General features: G+C 56.9%; 2 protein-coding genes across 8 annotated transcripts in view; one reads left to right on the forward strand and one right to left on the reverse strand.

Moving 5' to 3' along the window:
* Positions 1-86: 86 nt before the first annotated feature.
* On the reverse strand, positions 87-19,300 carry ARHGAP4 (Rho GTPase activating protein 4). Of its 6 annotated transcripts, XM_050775426.1 has the most exons (22): positions 19,107-19,300; positions 14,453-14,657; positions 14,220-14,382; positions 13,960-14,022; positions 13,489-13,671; positions 12,008-12,136; positions 11,685-11,906; positions 6,531-6,632; positions 6,163-6,354; positions 5,972-6,056; positions 5,811-5,838; positions 5,468-5,570; positions 3,856-3,916; positions 3,649-3,726; positions 3,427-3,561; positions 3,232-3,337; positions 2,898-3,131; positions 2,740-2,813; positions 2,462-2,645; positions 2,155-2,247; positions 1,778-1,877; positions 87-652 (listed from the first exon to the last, which is right to left on the reverse strand). In XM_050775426.1, exons 1-22 carry the CDS (start codon positions 19,171-19,173, stop codon positions 419-421), a joined length of 2,841 nt encoding a protein of 946 aa, XP_050631383.1. In that variant the 5' UTR covers positions 19,174-19,300; the 3' UTR covers positions 87-418. The 6 variants fall into 6 exon arrangements, with proteins under 6 accessions (XP_050631383.1, XP_050631380.1, XP_050631385.1 ...); XM_050775423.1 differs by having other exon boundaries at positions 2,740-3,131; XM_050775428.1 differs by lacking the exon at positions 2,898-3,131 and having other exon boundaries at positions 19,107-19,232.
* Positions 3,130-19,690, forward strand: part of LOC126945506 (emerin-like) — a 365,730-nt gene continuing 349,169 nt past the window's right edge. The window contains exon 1 of one of the 2 annotated variants that reach the window (XM_050775515.1): positions 3,130-3,139. The gene's annotated coding sequence lies outside the window, so the exon portion shown is untranslated. Of the gene's footprint in view, positions 3,140-8,120; positions 8,131-19,690 lie in introns of those variants that run through there. The other variant, XM_050775516.1, reaches the window with a different exon arrangement.

The following is a 19,690-nucleotide window of genomic DNA, read 5'->3' on the forward strand; positions in this document are numbered from 1 at the left end:
TTCAAAGCTGCAGGACCCCCAGGGAAGCTGTTCTGGCCTCCAGCACCCACCCGCCCACCCCTGAGACAGAGAGCTGGCTCCCATCAGGGAATCAACACGAGGTCTTTATGAATCACCACCCAGCCCTGCTAGGCATCTGAGCAAGGGCACCTGCCACCCAGCAGCCACTGACCAGCCCTCCACAAAGTCGCAGAAGAGGGCTTTCCCCAGCCTCCAAAAGGGGTCTGGGCCAGGGCTGAGAGGCAGGCAGGGTGTGGAGTGGGCATCCCTGCATGTTCGGCCCCATCCCACCTCTGCACAGGGTGAAGTGCAGGCACCCTGAACTTGCTGGACAGGGTTGGAGAGAAGCAAGAGGGCTGGGGAGAGTGGCCGGTCCAGGGGGTAGCCGCCTGGGGCACACAGCTCCAGCAGCAGCACCTCAGTGTGGCTTGGGGGTTGTGTCCAGGCCCTGGGGGTGGGATGCTGAGGGTGAGGCTGGGGCCCCAGGGCCCCGGGAGAAGCCTTTGTTTTTGCCCAGGCGGCTGCCGGCCGGTGCCTTTGGGCTTCGGGGCCCAGGGCTGGGAGAGGTGGCAGATGCTGGCCCGAGGCCCTGGCGGACAGAGGTCTTTCCCAAGAGCTCCTTAAACACAGAGTCCATGTTCTGTGCCACGGCCTAGTGGAGGGGAAAGAAAGGGAGGGTGACCAGTGAGCTCCCCCGACTGACCCTGCCCAAGACCCACCCGAGTTCCTCCCACTCCCAAAGCAAGTCCCCAGACAACATCCCAGTCCCTCAGCCTCCAGGTCGCTCTCCCCCACTTCGCACCTGGCATCCCGCCTGCCCCTTTTGGTGTCTCTGTCACAGTCTCCTCTGAGGACAGCAATTCCTTGGTTTAGCCCGAAAGTGGGGACCCCTCTCTTCTCACCCCCACTCTTTCCTTGGCAGAGATCACAGTCCCCCTGCCCATGGCCTCAGGGACCGCCAGCATGCGGGGAACTCCCAGGTCAGTGTCCTCCCATGGCATCTCCTGGCTGCTCTGTCCCTGGCTCCCGCTCCTGCTCCTGCGTGTCTACCCGACCCTCCCTGGGCTCCCTAAGCCGGGGGGCTTGGCCACACCTGGGGCACCCACATGTTCTCGGGTCTCTCCTCCTTGGGCTTAGCAACTTTCCCTGGGCTTCCACGTCAGTCCAACAGTGTTCACAGGTCCCATGGCACAGAGCATGGAGCAGGGCTCCCCAGGTCGTGCGCTTGCCAGAGCCACATCTTGAGCCTGCGCTCTGCTCCTTCGAGAGCCACTGCTGCCCCACTCCAATCCCCAACCAGCCACCCCCTCCTGCCTCCCTACCATCTGTCCCTTTCATCCTCCCTGGCATGCCAGGCGCCTGCCATGGCACCGCCTGTTACCTAGCCCAGCTACAGATGCCAGCCTTGAAATCTGCCCTGGAGTCCCTTGCCTCTACCAGGTAAACAGCCTTAACTCAGCCCTGCCACTCCCTGCTCTGAAGCCAAACGTGAATTCCAACGTGCAAGCCCCAGGCTCTAGCCAGGCCAGGTGTCTTCTGTCCCTCTCATCCCTGCCTCTGTGGCCATCCCTCTCCATCCCCACTCGCCCTTACATCTTTGCCTTCCTACCCTCCATGGGGTCTGCCTTGGGCCTGTGCGTCTGGCGGCAGGTTCCCCTTAGCTAAGGCCAGGGAGGGCAAGGACTGGAACCTCAAGGAGGGAGGAGTTTGGCTCCCAAGGGAAGGCAAAGATCCCCCCAGGACAGATGTCCCTCACCTGCCACATACCCACTCTCACCTTATCCACCTCCACGTGTTGCTCCGGGGGGGCTGGGACCAAGCAGCGTCGTCTATGTCCAGAGAGTCCCACGGCCTCGGGTGAGATGCATGGCTCTGGCCTGCAGGACAGACGGGGAGCCTGGTGGGGGCTCTGGGAAGTCCCTGAGCTAACTGGGCAGTGGCTCCTCCCATCCTGCGGTGTGGCCAAGGAAAGGAGGCTGGCCCAGTGGTCCCCAAGCTCCTCTAGAGCCTCTTTCCCTGTCACAAGCTGGGTCACTCTGTCACGTCCTCATCTGCCAACTCCTCCCACTCCCATGGGGCCAAAGCCTGACCCCAGTCCCCTCTGGCCTAGAACGGCACATGTGTGGGCCCCCCAAGCCCTGTCTTCTTGCTCACCGGTGAACCAGCTCTGATGCCAGGAGGCCCTCAGGACTGCTCCCAGACTCCCCTGCAGTCTGCGGCCCTGCGCCCACCACCTGCTTCTCTGCCCTGTGGTGGGAAGCACCAGCCTGTTTTGAGTGCTCCTTCCCTGCACAGGGTCCAGGGCCAGCAGCCTCCGTGCCAGTCAGAAGTAGTCAGACAGGCTCCATTCTCTGGCCTAGCCCAGACCTTCAGAATCTAACTTGGGGTCAGGGGAGGGCTGGATGAAGGGGAGGTGCGGAGACTCCAGGAACCCTGGGGCCTGAGAGCGCAGCTCACTTACCCCTCAGGCAGTGTGATATACTTGTGGGGGATGAGGCCCCGCACACCATTGTGCTCCCCCCGCCACCAGTCGCTCGAGGCCCTCTCGTGCAGCCGCAGTACGTCCCCCCGCCGGAAGCTCAGCTCCTGGGCCGTTCGGCCCGTGTAGGCAAAGCAGGCCACAGCCTCCACAACCCCCTCCAGGTCTGGGGAGGAGAGGGGGTCCAAGCTGTGGGTGGGGGGGGCGGGTGTGGACACTAGGGCAGGGACAGGGTGGGGCTCTCTGCCCATCGCCCTCACCATCCTCCTGGGCAAGCATCTCAGCTTCCAGCTCCGGCTCGTTGTCCGCCCCCAGGCTCTCCAGCTGGGCATCCCTGAGGTTCAGGGCAGAGCAAGGTGGATGAGGGGGGCTCTTCTCCAGTGGACCCCCCATCCCCTCTGCAGCACCAAGGGTGTACCCCAGGCAGCTGGCGGAAGGCGGTGCCATGCACTTCTCGTAGACGGGGCCAGGCAGTGAGGTCAGGGGCGGGAAGACCCGATCTGGCTGCAGTATGAGCGTCTGCACCAGCTGGTTCACCCGGCCCTGCAGCGCCACCGGGTCCTGCCCAGCGGGCACCGGTAGCAGCGTGGGCCCAAAGCACACGGCCAGGTTGTAGGGGTCCATCATGTTCTCATCGCTGTACTGGGCCAGGCTGGGGGGACACACACATCACAAGCAGAGAGCCCGCACCCCGAGTCCCCTTATCCCCTCGACCCTGGCCCCCACCCCAGCACTCGCCCCACAGCACTCACTGGTTGAGGAAGTTGAAGAGGTAGCGCAGAACCACCAGCACTGGCGCGGGCAGCCGCCATAGCAGGCGGCTCACGTGCTCCACCCTCTCTGCTGTGGCCTCCAGCTCTGTGGCCAAAACCGCCCAGAGAGAGCCGAGTGAGTGGGGCTGCCCTAGCAAGTGCCCTACCCCCACTGGCCTCAGGCCCCGGCCTCACCCGAAGAAGCCAGCAGCTCGCTGAACAGGTCTGGGGGGAAGAGTGGGGGCTCCAGGCTCCGGAAGTAGAGCTTCAGCACCCCGGCCACCGAGTCCAGATCGTGGGCAGTGCAGCCCTCCACCAGTGGGTCCTCCCCTGCAGACAGGCGAGTGGTGCAGTGGGGGGAGGAAGCTGGTAACGTCTGCCCGAGCCCCCAGCCCTGCCTGCCCTGCCCGTCCCCACCTCTCTCGAAGGCATCACGGATCTCTGAGACCCGGAGCTGGGCACCCGACACCCGGAAGATGCCTTCGTGCTGCAGGCCTGTGGGAGGACAACGAGCTGGTGGGCACTGAGCATCTTCCCCAGCCCCTCCAGGATGGCCTCCCATGCCAGGTGCTGGGAGCTGGGTGCTGGGTGCCAGGACAGCGGGAGGGGCTGGGTCCTGCTTACCGTTGAGGTTAATGAAGCGAATGCAGCTCTCCACCACCAGGGGCACAGGCTGGCCTGAGCACTAGGGACAGAGTGTTTACTTCACCATGGACACAGCATGCCCTGTGTTGTCATTCAATTGCTTTTTTTTCTTTTTGTGAGACAAGGTCTCACTCTGTCACCCAGGCTGAAGTGCAGTGGCATGATCTCGGCTCACTGCAGCCTCGACTTCCTGGGCTCAAGTGATACTCCTGCCTCAATCTCCCCAAACGGTGGGATTACAGGCATGAACCACCGCACCAGGCTGAGTGCTTTTATTTTCTCTCAAGAGCACATCATCGTTGTCGGCATAGAGGCCTAGCACACTGTTTGTTAGATCCACTCTTAGGTGTCTGATATCTTTGATGAGGTTTTAGGCAGTGCCTTACATTTTATTTGCAAATTGTTGCTGGAATATAAAAATGCAATTGAATTCTGTACACCGACCTTGAATCAAGTAACATTTAGAAACTCAAGCTGGGTGTGGTGGCTCACGCCTGTAATCCTAGCCCTTTGGAAGACTGAGGCAGGAGGATCACCTGAGGTCAGAAGTTCGAGACCAACCTGACCCACATGGTGAAACCTCACCTCTTCTAAAAATATAAAAATTAACCAGGTGTGGTGGTGCACACCTGTAGTCCCAGCTACTTGGGAGGCTGAGGCATGAGAATCGCTTGAACCCCAACAGGTAGGAGGTGAAGGCTGCAGTGAGCTGAGATCGTGACCACTGCACTTCAGCCTGGTCAACAGCACAAGACCCTGTCTCAACAAATAAAAAAAAATAAAATAAAAAAGAAAGAAACTCAAAGTGTTCATTTAAAGAATCTGTTGATTTTTGAATGTTCTACACACATAACCACATCACTGAAAATGATGGTATCAGTTCTGATCTTCTGGTATTCTCCATGCCTGGCCCCCTCTGATGCTTGCTTTACTTTTCTCTTTTCTTTTTTCTCTCTTTCTTTCCTTTTATTTCTCTGTATTTCTTTCTTTGTTTCTGTCTTTCCTTTTTTTTTTTTTCCTTCCTCCCTCCCTCCCCCCACCCCCCCGCCTCGGATTACAGGCACGTACCGCCATGCCCGGCTAATTTTTGTATTTTTAGTAGAGACGCGGTTTCACCCTGTTGCCCAGGCTGGTCTTGAACACCTGGGCTGAAGTGATCTGCCCACCTCAGCCTCCCAAAGAGCCGGGATCACAGGCGTGAGCCACCGTGCCTGGCACCCTCTGATACTTTCTGATCTCAGTATTAGTTTTCTGATCTTTCTTGCTTCCCCTTATTTCACTGTCCAGGACCCCCAGTACCACGCTGGCCAGAAGTTGCAGGGGAGAAGCTCTCAATATCTCGCACCTAAAAATGCTGCTGCCCCAGGTTTTCTATACATTCCCATTACTAGTTAAGGATGCTCCCTTTAATCAGCAGAGGCTACAGGGGAGCCCAACAGCGGCCTGGAAGAGGCCCACCCAGAAAGGGACAGTTGATGACTGAGAGTGGAGGACCCTGGGATCAGGCAGATGCTCTGGTCACTGAGGTGACCCAAGGCTGAAGAAAGACCAGCGTGTACAGGTGGGCTGGCATGTGGGGCAAAGCAAGTACCTGGATAAACTTCTCCATGTCTCCCCCAAAGAGTCTCTGGTTATACTGGGAGCTGGGGCGGGGGTGGCGGCTCTTCTGGAATTTTCTCTGTGTGTACTGGGTCCTGTGGTGAACGGGAACTGGCTCTGAGGGGGCCGGGCATGGAGAATAGGGTGCCCCACCCACCAGCCCAGCCAAGTAGGCCTCTAATTCTCTGAAGTTATTCCACAATCCAGTGCGAAAACTGGGATATTGAGGCTCAGGGAATTGGGCAGCTGAGCTGGGCCCGACGGAGAGAAGAGATGGGGGACCATCGCAGGGCCCCAGCTTCTCAGAACACACCAGCCCCTCATGAAGGACTCACCAAGACATCTCCCGCTCCTCCTTGTCACCTGTGGGGTGGGAGAACATTGGTCTGCCTCTCAGGCCAAGGGTCTTCAATGCATCCCAGAGAGAAAGGTGTGGATAATGGCCAAGGACAGGCAGGAGGGGAGGACCGTGGGCTACATAGGGTCCTGGGCCCACCTCGCTGAAGGGCCTCCTGCAGCTTCTCGTGCTTGGCCTGCAACTTGGCGAGGATGCTCCGTCCACTCAGATACTCCTGGAGCTTCTAGGCAGCCCCAAGAAGGGCCCAAAGTGTTAGCCCTGGCTTGAGCCCCTCCCTCTGCCCCAGCCACGCCCCCACGGGTCCCACCCACCAGCCCAGCCCTCCCCACCGTGAGGTAGAAGGTTTCGGTCTCCTGCTGCTGGCCACGCCTCCGGCCTGCCTGCCGGCTGCCTGGGTCTGAGCTGGTGGACTTGAGGGACTCAGTGGAGGGGCTGGTCTGGAAGGAGTCGAGCACATCCCCGTCATCCGAGGCCACCACCTCCAGCAGGGCCTGCAGTGTCGCCTTCAGCGTCTTGTTCACCTGCAGAGGAGACCGCACAGGGTGGTAAGAGATGGGGGACAGGGATGGAGACAGGAAGTCCAAGTCAGAAGGAAGGGACCAGAGGGAGGCGGGCAGGCAGGGCAGCCACTTCCAACAGCAGGCTATACAGGCTCCAGGTCCCTGTCTCCCTCTAACCCCCAGTGGGCTGCCCAGACCTCCTCCGTCTCGATGGTCTGTCGGTCCAGGCGGCTCTGGATGTTCTGGGCTCTGGGCAGAATCTCGTCCTGCAGCTCCATTTCAACGCAGATCTCAGCCACCTGCAGAGGGTGGCGGCCAGGGGGCTGAGGGCTGCGCTTGGGCAGTAGGTGCCAAGATTCCCGGGGCATAAGGGAAGCAAGCACCCTTTTGTGGCCTGGCGGCCAGACACAGGACCACCAGCCCAGACGCTCAGCTGAAGAATGGCAGAAGTGAACACATGTGTCCAAACTAAGACTTGTCCACAGAGGTTCATAGCGGCACCACTCATCCAACAGACGGATGGCTAAACTCAGTGCAGTCTACCCACAGAATGGAAGAGGATTCAGCCAGGAGAAGGAATGAATCCACTTATGTAAAGTGTTCAGCCAGGCAAATTCATAGAGACAGGAAGCAGAGGAGTGGGTGCCAGGGGCTGGAGAGGGGAACAGGGAGCAGTAGTGGCTAATGGCTCCTTTAGGGGGTGACAAAAATGTTCTGGAATTAGATGGTGATGGCTGCACAACTCTAAATATACTAAAAACCACTGAACTGTACACTTTACAACGGTGAATTTTATGGTATATGAATCATACCTTAATAAAACTCTTATTTAAAACAGAATGGTGGCCCAGCGCAGTGGCACACGCCTGTAATCCTAGCACTTTGGAAGGCTGAGGCGGATGGATTATCTGAGGTCAGGAGTTCGAGACTAGCCTGGCCAACTTAGTGAAACCCTGTATCCGCCAAATATACAAAAAATTAACTGGGCATGGTGGTGTGCATCTGTAGTCCCAGCACTTTGGGAGGCCGAGGCAGGCAGATCACAAGGTCAGGAGTTCAAGACCAGCATGACCAGCATGGTGAAACCCCGTCTCTATTAAAAAAAATACAAAAATTAGCCAGGCATGGTGGTGCGTGCCTGTACTACTTGGGAGGCTGAGGCAGGAGAATCGTTTGAACCTGGGAGGCAGAGGTTGCAGTGAGCCGAGATGGCGCCATTGCACTCCAGCCTGGGTGACAGAGCGAGACTCCATCTCAAAATAAAATAAAATAGAATAGAATGGTAAGGAAGACTGAGGTCTGAGACAGACAGAACAGGGAGGGCCCAGCCCCACTTCTTCTAGGGAAAGGAGTAGACAGAAAAACTGCTCACTCTAACTGGGCAGACATAAATTTCCGTGTGGCAAGATGAGAGCAGCTTGCGTCATGGGCAGAGTGGGAGCCAATACTTTATGAAGGAAGGAATTACTCTTTTAAGCATGTAAACATCCAGAAAGTTGACATTACAGTTAAAATTGAAAGTGAGGACTCATCTGTGGCTAAACACTTGCCCTGCTCTCCATCTCCACCAAGCCCCGCCTTACAGGACTGCAGGAAGGTGCAAGTCATGGAGAAGAAAGTACGGCCATTTTGAGATGGGCTCCGACATGGCTGACCCTTGAGGACATGGGACTCAGTGAAAGGAGCCAGTCACAGAAAGGCCCGCACTATAGGATTCCACTCCTGTGAGGGGCCTCAAATGAGAGCCGTGAACTCTGTAGACGGACAGTGGAAGGGTGGGTGCCAGGGGCTGGGGGGTAGGGAGTTGGGGTTGAACGGGCCAGAGCTTCAGTTTGGGAAGATGAACAAGTTCTGCGGCTGAATGGTGGTGATGGCTGCACAGCACCGTGAATGTGCTTCTGCCCCTGGGCCGCACACTTAAAAATGGTGAATGTGGTATGTTTTATGCTATGTGTATTTTGCCACACATTTTTTTAAAAGTCCATCCAGGCTGGACTAGCTCACACCCGCAATCCCAGCACTTTGGGAGGCTGAGGCAGGTGGATCACTTGAGCCCAGGAGTTCGAGACCAGCCTTGACAATATGGTAAAATCCTGACTCTACCAAAAATACAAAAATTAGCCCGTCTCATAACCCGGTCTCAAAATAAATAAATAAATAGATTAAAATTTAAAAATAAAATAATTGTTTTTAAAGTACAAATCTTAGCCACACATGGTGGTATGCACCTATAGTCCCAGCTACTCGGGAGTCTCAGGCAGGAGGATGACTTGAGCCCAGGAGTTGGAGGCTGCAGTGAGCTATGATCACACTACTGCACTCCAGCCTGTACAACAGAGCCAGACCCTCTCTCTAGAGAAAAAATAAATCTATCCATACCCTAGGGAACATTGAAATTTGATCCCTCCCTTAAACTCACACGATCAGTAGAAAACTAACGATTTGCTCTCTGGAAAGGATATAGCAGGGATTTGGGACTCAGGGTCCTATCAGCCCAGTCTCAGTGCTGTCCTGCTGAACACCGGAAATGTCCCAGAGTATCAACATCAGGCAAGGCCACTGTGTGACCTTGATGGGCGAAGACAGAAACAAGACCACTCTGCGATCACGTCTGAGTGAGGACAAAATCAAGAACTTCTTCCAAGCCACAAAACCATCCCTCCATCCTGGTTAATGTAAGTGACTATGACTTCCTCGCATCACTTCAGCTTCCATCACTGTCTCCTTCTAGATAAGATTAATCAAGACATCCAATCATACATCATACAATTACTCTGCTTCCAGAAGGCATTTAATCCAGGACCAAGCCCCACTTACCTGGGCCCTCCCCGCAGATCCCTTAAGGCAAGCCCAAGTCCTCTACCACCCTTCCACCACCCTCTCACCGAGAGGCCCCAGCTTCCCCACGGAGCAGGGTTCCCTCTAGCAATGGAGATTACAGGACTGTTCCTGTTAGGCTTTGGCTGGAGGGTGTGGAACTGAAACCAGGTAGTTCCAAGGAAATCCACACAGCAGAGTGAGCTCCCAGCCCTCTCGCCCCCTCTCCTCCCTAGACAGGGTCAGAAGAGTTTCTACTGGGGAAACTGGCTAGGCCAGGAGGAAACACCACAGACATCCACATTTGTGGGGTATGTGTTCAGGCCTCTTCTTAAATATGAACTGACGGCCAAGAATCACCAAACAGACACGATCAGCAGAAAACTAACGATTTGCTCTCTGGAAAGGATATAGCAGGGATTTTGGACTCAGGGACAAAAGCAAGAAAATAGAGCAGATGCAGGAACAGGAGAAAAGAAAAAACATTTCAGGCGGGGCATGGTGGCTCACACCTGTAATCCCAGCACTTTGGGAGGCTGAGGCAAGCAGATCACCTGAAGTCAGGAGTTCGAGACAAGCCTAGCCAACATGGTGAAACCCTGTCTCTACTAAAAAATAAAAATAAAAGGGTCGGGCATGGTGGCCCACGCCTGTAATCCCAGCACTTTGTGAGGCTGAGGCAGGCGGATCACCTGAGATCAGGAGTTTGAGACAAGCCTGGCCAACATAGTGAAACCCCGTCTCTACTAAAAATACAAAAATCAGCCAGGCGTGGTGGTGCACACCTGTAGTCCCAGCTACTTGGGAGGCTGAGGCAGGAGAATTGCTTGAACCTGGGAGGCAGAGGTTGCAGTGAGCCGAGATTGCGCCACAGCACTGTAGCCTGGGTGTCAGAGAAAGACTCTGTCTCAAAAAAATTTTTTTAATTTAATTTAAAAAATTAAAAAATTAGCCAGGTGTGGTATCTGGTACCTGTAATTCCAGCTAATTGGGAGGCTGAGGCAGGAGAATCACTTGAACCTAGGAGGTGAAGGTTGCAGTGGGCCAAGATCGTGCCACTGTACTCCAGCCTGGGCAACAAGAGGGAAACTGCCTCTCAAAAAAAAAAATAAATAAAAGTTTCAGAAAGATTCAAGAAGTACTGTATTCACGAAATAAGAATAAAGGGTTGGCCGGGCACGTGGCACACCTGTAATCCCAGCACTTTGGGAGGCTGAAGCAGGCCAATTCTTTGAGCCCAGGAGTTTGAGACCAACCTGGGCAACATAGTGAAACTCCCTCGCTATAAAATATAGAAAAATTAGCCTGGCGTGGTAGTGCAAGCCTGTAGTCCTAGCTACTTGGGAAGCTGAGGTGAGAGGACCAGAAGGTTGCATCTGCAGTGAGCTGAGATCACATCACACCACTGCACTCCAGCCGGGGGGACAGAGTGAGACCCTATCTCAAAAACAAAACAAAACAAAGAATACAGACATTTTCAGATGTGCTAAGTCAGGAAACCCTTGGTGAAGGCGTCCACGAAAACAAGGGTATCAAACCAAGAAAGCTGCTGCCGTGGAATCCAGAAACAGGGCACTGGGCAGAAGCGAAGCAGTCCAGACTGGAGGGCTCTGGGGCGCTGAGGGAGGGCACAGAGGAGAAGGTGGACCCCACAGGGTGCCTGGTGTGGAGGACAGTGCTGGGACGAGGTAACGATCAACTCCTAGCAATGGGTATGTTCTAGCAAGCAGCATTCCCCAGGCGAGGGAGTTATAAATTTCAGAAGAAAAGGAAAAATTGTCCAAGGAAGGACATGTGATCCTAATACAGTACATGGCTCAGCTGCCAACAGTACCTGTTGTCATGGTGATTGAAACATTGAATGTTAATTTAGCCAAAAATTCTGGAATAAACCCACTGGGAGAACAAGATGCAGGGAAGCATGTGGTGGCTGTGAGAGATGCTAGTCGTCATTGGCCAGTGGAAAATGGCTGCTTGATGCTGAGAGGTGGGTGGCTGTTTCTGGGGGTGGAAGCTGGGAACAGGAGGGGTAGGTTAGGGAGTAGCTGTGTGCCATCAGAAGCCCTGGTGATGCTGGACTCTTTGTAAAGTTCCAAGTCGGCCCACAAGGGGCCCAGTGTAATCCCAGGTCATTGCCAATGCCCATCAGGATAAACTGCTGCAGGAAAAACTAGCTCGAAGAAGAAGAATAAAGAAGTCCGATTCCATCTTACTGTGTGTGTGCTTCATTTCCTCCCAAGTTTGTGTCACGAAATTTAAAAACACAGAGAAACCAGCCCAGAACAATGTATGGGCAGCTACATGGCTGCCTGCTGCATGGTTTGAACAGTTAGTGTCCTGCCCTCCTTGGCCATTGTGGCGGTGCACCCTTGGAGTGAGGCTGCAAATGGAAGTGGGACAGTTCTCTAGCTGCTGCACTGCCTGAGACCATGGAGAACTTGGATTCCTGAGCAAAGCGTGGGTCACGCCACTCCACTGCCCGCCAGTACAGTGAAGGCCAGAGTATGCCGAGCCCAGCAGGGGGTGACCCTCACCTCATCCCCATCATGGGGGTGGTAGTCAAAGCGCAGCGGGGGACAGAAGATGGTAGCATGCACCTCGAGAACCTTGGCCTTGTCCCCTGAAGGATCCAGGGCCTCCACGGCTTCTTCCAGGCTGCCCAGGCCCTGCACTTGGGAGGCTTGGGTGCGGCTCTCAGCGGCCATGTAGCTTCGGAGCACCTGCCCCAGGGCCAGGTGGAACCCTGTGTCGCAGCACTGAGGAGGAAACAAGCAGATGCTCGGGTGGGTCCTGGAGCTGTAATTTCCCAGCCCCGGGGCACCAGGCACCTTTTCCCACCTGCCCACCAAGGACTCACATCCATGAGGTCCAAGACGTCATGCAGGTAGTAGTTACTGACAGCGGCGTTGACGCTGGCCAGGCTAAGCAGGTACTCGTTGCGCGCCTTTGTGCACTTGAGTTTGTGCTCCATGAACTTGGCCTGCCGCTACTCAAGACAATGCAAGTGTGCCAGGGTCACGCACGTGGCCAGCCCCTATCTCTGGCCTTTCATGTAATGCCCATCGCCACCCCTCTCGCTGTGGACAACTACACCGGAACTGGTCAAGCCCAGAAGTCCTGCTGCCTTCCCCACACCACAGCCCAATGCCAGGAGGTGACTCGACTCCCCGGCTGTTCACCTGCCAGTGCTGGCGCTGCCTGCTGTGCTTCCGCCACTTGCCTTGGTTCGAGCCACAACATTCCCCACAGAGGTGGGGGGTGACACAGAACTATTCACAGATACCTGATGAGTGGAAAGTGCGCACGTGGCACCCCACCATGGAGGGTGTACGAGAAACCCAGCTTGGAGCTAGCACACAGGTGCACAGCTGGAAGTGGCCACAGGCCTCTGCAGGGGCCAGGGCTGAGGGGGAGCGAGCACCGCAAGGGGTAGGGATAGATCATCGAGGGCCATGAGACAGAACCTGGTGGCAACTGGGTTCTAAAGCTGGCACTCTATTTTTTTTTTTTTTTTTTTTGAGACAGAGTTTCACTCTGTCGCCCAGGCTGGAGTACAGTGGCACAATCTTAGATCACTGCAACCTCCGCCTCCAGTGTTCAAGTTATTCTCCTGCCTCAGCCTCCCGAGTAGCTGGGATTACAGGCACCCGCCATCATGCCCGGCTAATTTTTGTATTTTTAGTAGAGACAGGGTTTCACCATGTTGCCAAGTTGGTCTTGAACTCATGACCTCAGGTGATCCACTCACCTCGGCCTCCCAAACTGCTGGGATTACAGGCGTGAGCCACTGTGCCCGGCTACAGTTGGCACTTTAACCACAGCAACCAGGGAGACCTTCCCCCAACACAGCCAAACTCTGTCACTTCCCCTAAGAACACCGGAGATGCCCGACTCCCTCCTCTGCTCCCAGAGTCCCAGAGACCATCACTCTCAGCCCCGCACAGCCTGGCAGCTCCATCTAGGCATTTCCCAACCTCCCCACTCTCTCTACTGGGCTCACCTCAAACGCCCTTTCTCCGTGCGTGTCACCCCATCGCCCACCTTAAGTGTCTTCTCGCCCCTTTCAAACCTTATGGAATGGCTGGCAGAACAGCAGAGCTGCAGGAGCCCTGCTCAGAGCTTGCAGAGGCTGTGTGGGGCTGTCCAGGGCCGGGCGACCATTTTGCCCGCTCTCTCAGGCCCTGGGAGCCTTCCGTATGGAATCCCTGGAACCTGATGGCGCTGTCCTGCCACTCCCGCCCTCCCCTGCACCCAGCCCTGGCTTCCCCCTCAGCACAGCAGGTCCTAGTCAGGGCCCATGCCCCATAGGCCTGCATCCGAGGTGCCCCCCGGGCCCACCTTCTCCACCAGCCGCCCTCCCTTCTTGAGGGAGCTCTTGCGGAGGGGCCCTGCCTCAGTGGCAGCAGCAGTGGTGGTGGGGACACTCCGGCCTGCCCGCTTCTCCTCCTGCCGCTCGGCCTCCCGGAGCTTGGCCTCAGCATTCACGCTCTCCATGTGATATGCCTGGTACGTCTTCTTGGCCTGCAAGGAGACCCAAAGCAAGGTAGTGCTGCTGAAGGCCACGGCCGGGCCAGCCCCTAACCCTCCATCCCTGCCCCTCTGGAATTTGGATCTCAGAGCTGGGCAATCCCATGTGAGCACTTAGCCTAATGCCTCGTGCTTAGGGAGAGAGGGCCTTTGCTCCTAGGTGCATGCTTCTCCCTGAGCCTGGCTTGGGAGATGTGATGGCCTGGGGATGTTCTTCCCCAGCTGTGAGTGGCATTTCTCCCTGGGCCATTGGGGCAGGCCCCTCCCCGGCCCTTTCCTCACCGTCTGGAGCTCTGAGACCACCTCCAGGAGCTCGTCCTGCAGCTGCTGCTCCAGATCCCTGCTCTAGAGGCAGAGGCAGGGGTGAGCACAGCACTGCCCAGAGAGGCCCCACCAGGCACTGGAAGCTCTGCCCAGCTCAAGCCCCATCTGGGAGGCACACAGATTCACTCTGCCTGGTCCCCACCTGGCCTCCAGTGCCCTCCCAGCCTCCTGATCCCAAAGCCTTGAACACTTCCCATGGCCCAGGGTGAGAGCCCCACCTTCTTGACCAGGCGCCCCACGTCCTCCGCAATGTGACTCAGGCGCTGGGCCAGGGGCCCGGCCAGCACCTCGCTCAGGGCCGCGCTCTCCCGGCTCTGCTGCCGCGTATGCTGCAGCAGCACTGCCCAGCAGTGCAAGGGCGACAGGAGTGACGGCTCCTTCCTGGGGGTAGAGGGGCAGTGAGACCTGCAAGCAGACCCTGCCGTGGCCCCCCTGCCAGCACATCACCTACCGGAAGCTTTGGTGCTCCCGGCTGCTACCCAGGCGGCCTCCACGGCTGGAGAAGCGCTCGGCCAGCTTTTCCAGGCCCCGGGAGTACTCCAGCTCCACCTCAGCGCGGCGCCGCATAAACTCTGCCAGTTCCTGCAGCAGCTCCCGCCGCAGCTCACCCTGCAGCTCCAGGCAGCGCAGCTGCTCGCTCAGCTGCCAGCGCATCTCTGTGGGGGGAACCACAGCTCAGGCCTGGCCAGCATGCCCTGCCTGGGTCAGCCAGGCCAGTGTGGGGTGGGAGAGGCAGAGACACACAGACCCCAGTCCCGTCTGCTCTGAGGGCTCCTTTGGACCCAGCCTAGGTTGAAGGCAGGAACTAAGAGGGGAGGAAAGAGGCTAGGCCCCTGCAGGCAGATCTGGCCTCAGCTGTCCAGCCCACCTCTGTGCTGAGGCCAACAGATGGCCCGAGCCACCCGGTTGAGGGGGAAAGAGAAGGGTGTCCCAGAGAGAGGGGAGAGCCGCACAAAGGCCCAGCGTAAGAGGGAGCAAGGCCGCCCTGGGAAGGGTGAAGCCATTCACGGTGGGTGGAACACAAGGCTGCCCAACCCTGTCTCACCCCAACGCCAGCCAGGCACCTTTCAGTTTGGCTTCCTGTCTCTCCCTCATTCCTGGAAAGCCACTGAATGGTTTCCCCTGCCACTTCCTTTCCCCCAGTACCCAGGCCCCAGGAGGTGGCAGCCTCCCTTGCAAACACACAGATACACAACACACAGATCACAGCGCTGCTCAGGGCAAGGCTGCAGCGATGTCGCAGTCTCAGTGGCTGGGGGACCCTGCCCTCAGGCCCCAGGGGAAAGGACAGTCCACAGTGAGGGCTGGGCACCAAGGACAGCTGATCCCACCTTGGAAGTGAAAGGATGGGGCAGGGAGCTAGTCCCTGTCTTCTGTCCCCACTTCCCACTCCCAATCATCCCCCGCCCCACCTGTGCATTCCCTCACCGTGCAGAAAGAGTCACACCCAGGGCCCCATACCGCCAGCCTTTTGACACCCTATCACTGGCTTGATTTGGCAACACTGCTTCCCCCACACAGGCCTGAAGCAAAGAAGTGCCTGTCCAGCAAGTTTAAGCAACCTGCGGAAGACACTTTTGCCACCTCCTGAGTGCCCAGCCAGGCACTGAGGGTCCCGGGTAAATAAGATGCTAGCTCAGCTTCTGGCCAGTAGGCTGCCCACCTACTCATCTCCATGCACATCCCCAGGGAGGGACATGAATTGATTTCTTCCTTCAGCAGAATGTTGATTATGCACCCATTCTGTGGCAGGCACGTTTTAAATACAGAGGCAAAGAGGGTTGACCAAGTGTCTGCCCTCTTGGAGCTGGGATTGGAATGGGGCACGGACACATACCAGAATGTCCAGGAGTGATGGGTGCTGAGAAGATGAACACACAAAGCAAGATCAGAGCCGGGGGTGGGTGGGGACAGGGAGGATCTCTTTTTAAAGGAGGGTGGTCAAGAACAAGCTGCATCGTTGGAGCAGAAGGCTGCAGCTGGCTGTGTGGGGGCAGTAGGGGGAGTCCGAGAGACCAGTAGGGACAGATGGCACAGAGCCCGTGGTCTAGGCAGAAGTCCCAGCTGGACTCCGAGTGAGAGAGGAGCCACAGTAGTGGGGGAATGTGGTCCAGCTTCGTTTTCAGGGCCCACTCACACTGCCAGGTGGAGCCCAGGTGGCCGCTACCGCATTAATCCAGGCAAAAGACGGCAGGGATTCAGACCAGGACAAGCGAGGGAGGACTCCGCTGGGAAGAGCTCAATCCCATTGGATTTCTGTCCCGCCAGTGACTTCCCAGGGCCTGTTGCATGGGGACCCTGTGGGTTTGGCCTGCCCAGCATCCTTACCTCCTCCCTGATCTCCTCTTGCAGAATGTCTCCTCCCTAGTCTCAGCTCCCCTGACTCCAGGTGCCCCAGCCCTGGCTGCATGCGTCACCCACCCCTCCGTCCCTCCACTCCCTGCCCCCACCAGACTAGCCAGGTGAGGGACCCAGGAGCCTGATCCTTCCAATTGAATTACTGAACAGGAGAGCTCTTCCCACTGGGGAATCAAGCTGGGTAAGTGGAAGCCTGGGGCGGGGGACCTCCTGACAGGGCAGGGCAGAGCCCACGATGCCAAGTGAGACAGATGGAGAGTGTCCTCATCCTATCTGAGGCTGGCCTCCTGTGGTTAACTTGTCAGCTCCAAGGCCAGGTGGGGTGGGCGCTAATGCCATTTGAAATCAGGAGAGTCCTCACTGAATCAGTTTAACGTTTTGTTTTGTTTATTTTGTTTTGAGACGGAGGATATTGCCCAGGCTGGAGTACAGTGGTGCAATCTCGGCTCCCTGAAACCTCCGCCTCCCGGGTTCAAGCGATTCTCCCACCTCAGCCTCCCGAGTAGCTGGGACTACAGGCATGCACCACCACACCCAGCTAATTTTTGTATTTTTAGTAGAGACAGGGTTTCACCACGTTGGCCAGACTGGGTCTCAAACTCCTGACCTCAGGTGATCCGCCCGCCTCGGCCTCCCAAAGTGCTGGGATTACAGGCGTGAGCCACCACGCCCAGCCCGGTTTAACATTTTCTGATAGAAGTAAATTTCATTTCATTCCAAGAAAGGTGCGACTGCTCACCTCACTGGCCCTCTGGAGCCTGTCTTGCCCTGCTTCCCCCAGAGGAATACAATCTCTGGGGACTTATGACAACTGAACAGTGCAGAAGGAACCAGCAGAGGGAACCGCTGCCTTTCTTCATCACTGCCGGCAGTAAAAGCTAACTGGAAGCCATGTCCCAGTCCAGATCCGGGCATGCACACCCGGCTGGTGTTGAGCAGGAAACTTGTGAATTGCAAGTTGATTGCACTGGTGGCTTTCCTGGCCGAGCTTTCAGATCTCAGTTCAGACAAACTCGTCAGCACACCCTGTCCTGGCCTCCCCCCAAACTAGGGCTCGCCCTCTTCCGACCCCTTCTTGGCACACTGCACTTTCCCTCTGTGGTGCTTATTATCATAATGGAAAGTCTATGTCTCCCCCACTAGACCCATGAGCCATGTGAGGGCAGGGTGGGTGCTGACGCCATTTGAAATCAGGAGAGTCCTCATTGAATCACTGTTTTTACTCTGGGTAAAAAGCCAGGGCTGGAGGGGCTGGAGTCGGGGTTCTCTCCTGTACAGCAGTATACTTCCAGGGCCTGGGACAGCAGAGATGTATAGGAAACATCTGGCAAAAGGAGAGCTGGAATCCATGTCTGCCTGAATTACAGAGCTGGGCCCAGGGCCCCACCAGCACTTCCTGTGAGCAAGGCATTTGGTCTCACTTCTGCTGACAAGCAAAACAGAAGAGAAGATGGTCTCCAAAACCACGGCTATGCTGACCTTTGAGAATTTAGGGTGTCAAGACAGTGACCCCGTTTTGTAGCATGGTAGGAAGTTTTTCTAGGGTGTGGGATGCAGACCCAGAGCAAGTGAGGAACCCTTAGATAGTCTTGCTCGAAACCCCAACTTTTCAGTGTGAAATCACTGACCCATATTTGCTGATTGAAGTTTTCCAAGTCTTTCAGCTTCATGGCATTTTGGGGAAGCAGGATGGAGATGATTACTTCCATCTGAGCAAGATGATGGTGAGGCTTGGAAAGCTGGCTCACCCTGCGTAGTCACCTCAAGCTGGTTCTGGACACAGGCTGCCTTTTCCAAAGGAGGAGGACTGGGGCATACTTTAAAGGGTATAAATTGCTTGCACTGAATAATGATGTTAGAACCTACATCTCTGGGTTGAAAGGCACTTCAAGGGTTATTGCATTCTACGTCCTAGAAGTTGTAGTGCTGTGTTACCACGGGCAAGTCACTGCACCTCTCTGAGCTTGTTTCCGTAACTGGTAAAATGGAGTGATTGAGAGTGATATGGAGGAGCTGCTGGCGCTGAGATGCTGCCTCTTTCCTTTGCAAGAGTTACCATGCCCTGAATAAGATGGGCACAAGCTATTGGCTAAGAATTTGCAAAGCTGATTTGCATGTGATTTGCACATGGGTGTTTATCAGAACCCAAAGAGGTTCAATTTCAGAAGGCTGAGAAGCCAGCCCTGTTAAATCTCTCAACCAAGACTCACTGCGCCAGCTTGACCCAGAGACAGTGGCCCTTGCCTCTGATCCCCCTCAGTGCTAAAGGGGGGCAAAAGGTGCTGAGGCTCCAGGGACTACACTGGGGTTAGGGCCAGGTGATCTCCACCAATCCACTCACCCAGACTCCCTTACTCACCCCCCACCCCCCACCCCCTAGCCCAATCAAGGTGGTTGACTTCACTGTAGCTAAACTACCGCCTTCTGGGGGGCACGTTGGTACATCCGGCTCCCCTTTACCGGCGGCCACCAGTGTCTACACTGAACCTTGGGTGAGGAGCAGAGACCCAAGGAGGACAAAGACCAAAAGAAGGAAGACAGGAAAGAAGGAAGGGAAGATGGCAGGCGGTTGAGGCCAAATGGGCGTGGGGAGGCAGGCAAGAGGCTCAGGCTCCCTCCTCCACCCCCACTCCAGAGGTCGCTGGGGAGAGCATCGGGCCCTGGGTCAGCGCGGGGACGCTTGGGGCTCCCTCACGACCTTGGGGTCTCCGCAGGAAACGGGCCGGGAGCGCCCGGCGCCCTCTCACCTTTGACTTGCGTCTCATACTCAGCCTGCAGCCCCCGCTCCCGCCGCAGCTTCCCGTGAGCGGCCATGGCGGCCTAGCGGCCGCGCCGTCGAACCCCACTGCTCCCACGCGGCCGTGAGTGGGCCCGGCGCCGGGACTTGGGGGCGCTGCGGCCAGCACCCTGCGCGGGCTCCGCCCAGCCCCGCCCCCAGCGCGGCTCCCGGTGGGGCGGGGCGGCCCAGGGCTGGCACTGCCCGCGAGGGGCTCCTGGGGGCAGGGCGCCCCTTCCAGCCCCACTGTGCCCCGGTCTTGCCGTCTCCTCCCACTGGGCCTGCACCTAGACTGCCTTGTGCCCAAAGCCCCGCTGCCAAGCAGCCGGAGCGGGCATGAGAGCCCCAACATAAGCTGGCATCCCAGGCTGCCATCCCCCCACCTCCAGAAGGCTGTCCCTGGTCACCACTGCCAGACTGCACAGTTCACAGCGGGGCCGCTGGCCCACAGTACCAGTGGACATGAACACCATTGCTGCCCCAGGCTCTGGACTCCCCCTGGGTGGCCTGCTTCCCCCAGACATCGGATGGGGTCCTCCCTTCCCAAGTCAGCCC

The sequence above is a fragment of the Macaca thibetana genome, chromosome X (genome assembly GCF_024542745.1).
Source record: "Macaca thibetana thibetana isolate TM-01 chromosome X, ASM2454274v1, whole genome shotgun sequence".
NCBI classification, from domain to species: Eukaryota; Metazoa; Chordata; class Mammalia; order Primates; family Cercopithecidae; genus Macaca; species Macaca thibetana.

What these genes read in the sequence shown, in the direction of transcription:
- ARHGAP4 (XM_050775423.1), bottom strand. Translation starts at nt 19,173, where the DNA reads ATGGCCGCTCACGGGAAGCTGCGGCGGGAGCGGGGGCTGCAGGCTGAG. An exon ending in ACATGGAGAAGTTTATCCAG is followed by an intron (nt 3,917 to 5,467) that starts GTACTTGCTTTG and finishes CTCTGTCCCTAG; the next exon opens with TGCTCAGGCCAGCCTGTGCC. An exon ending in AACACGTGGAGGTGGATAAG is followed by an intron (nt 653 to 1,777) that starts GTGAGAGTGGGT and finishes CCCCTCCACTAG; the next exon opens with GCCGTGGCACAGAACATGGA.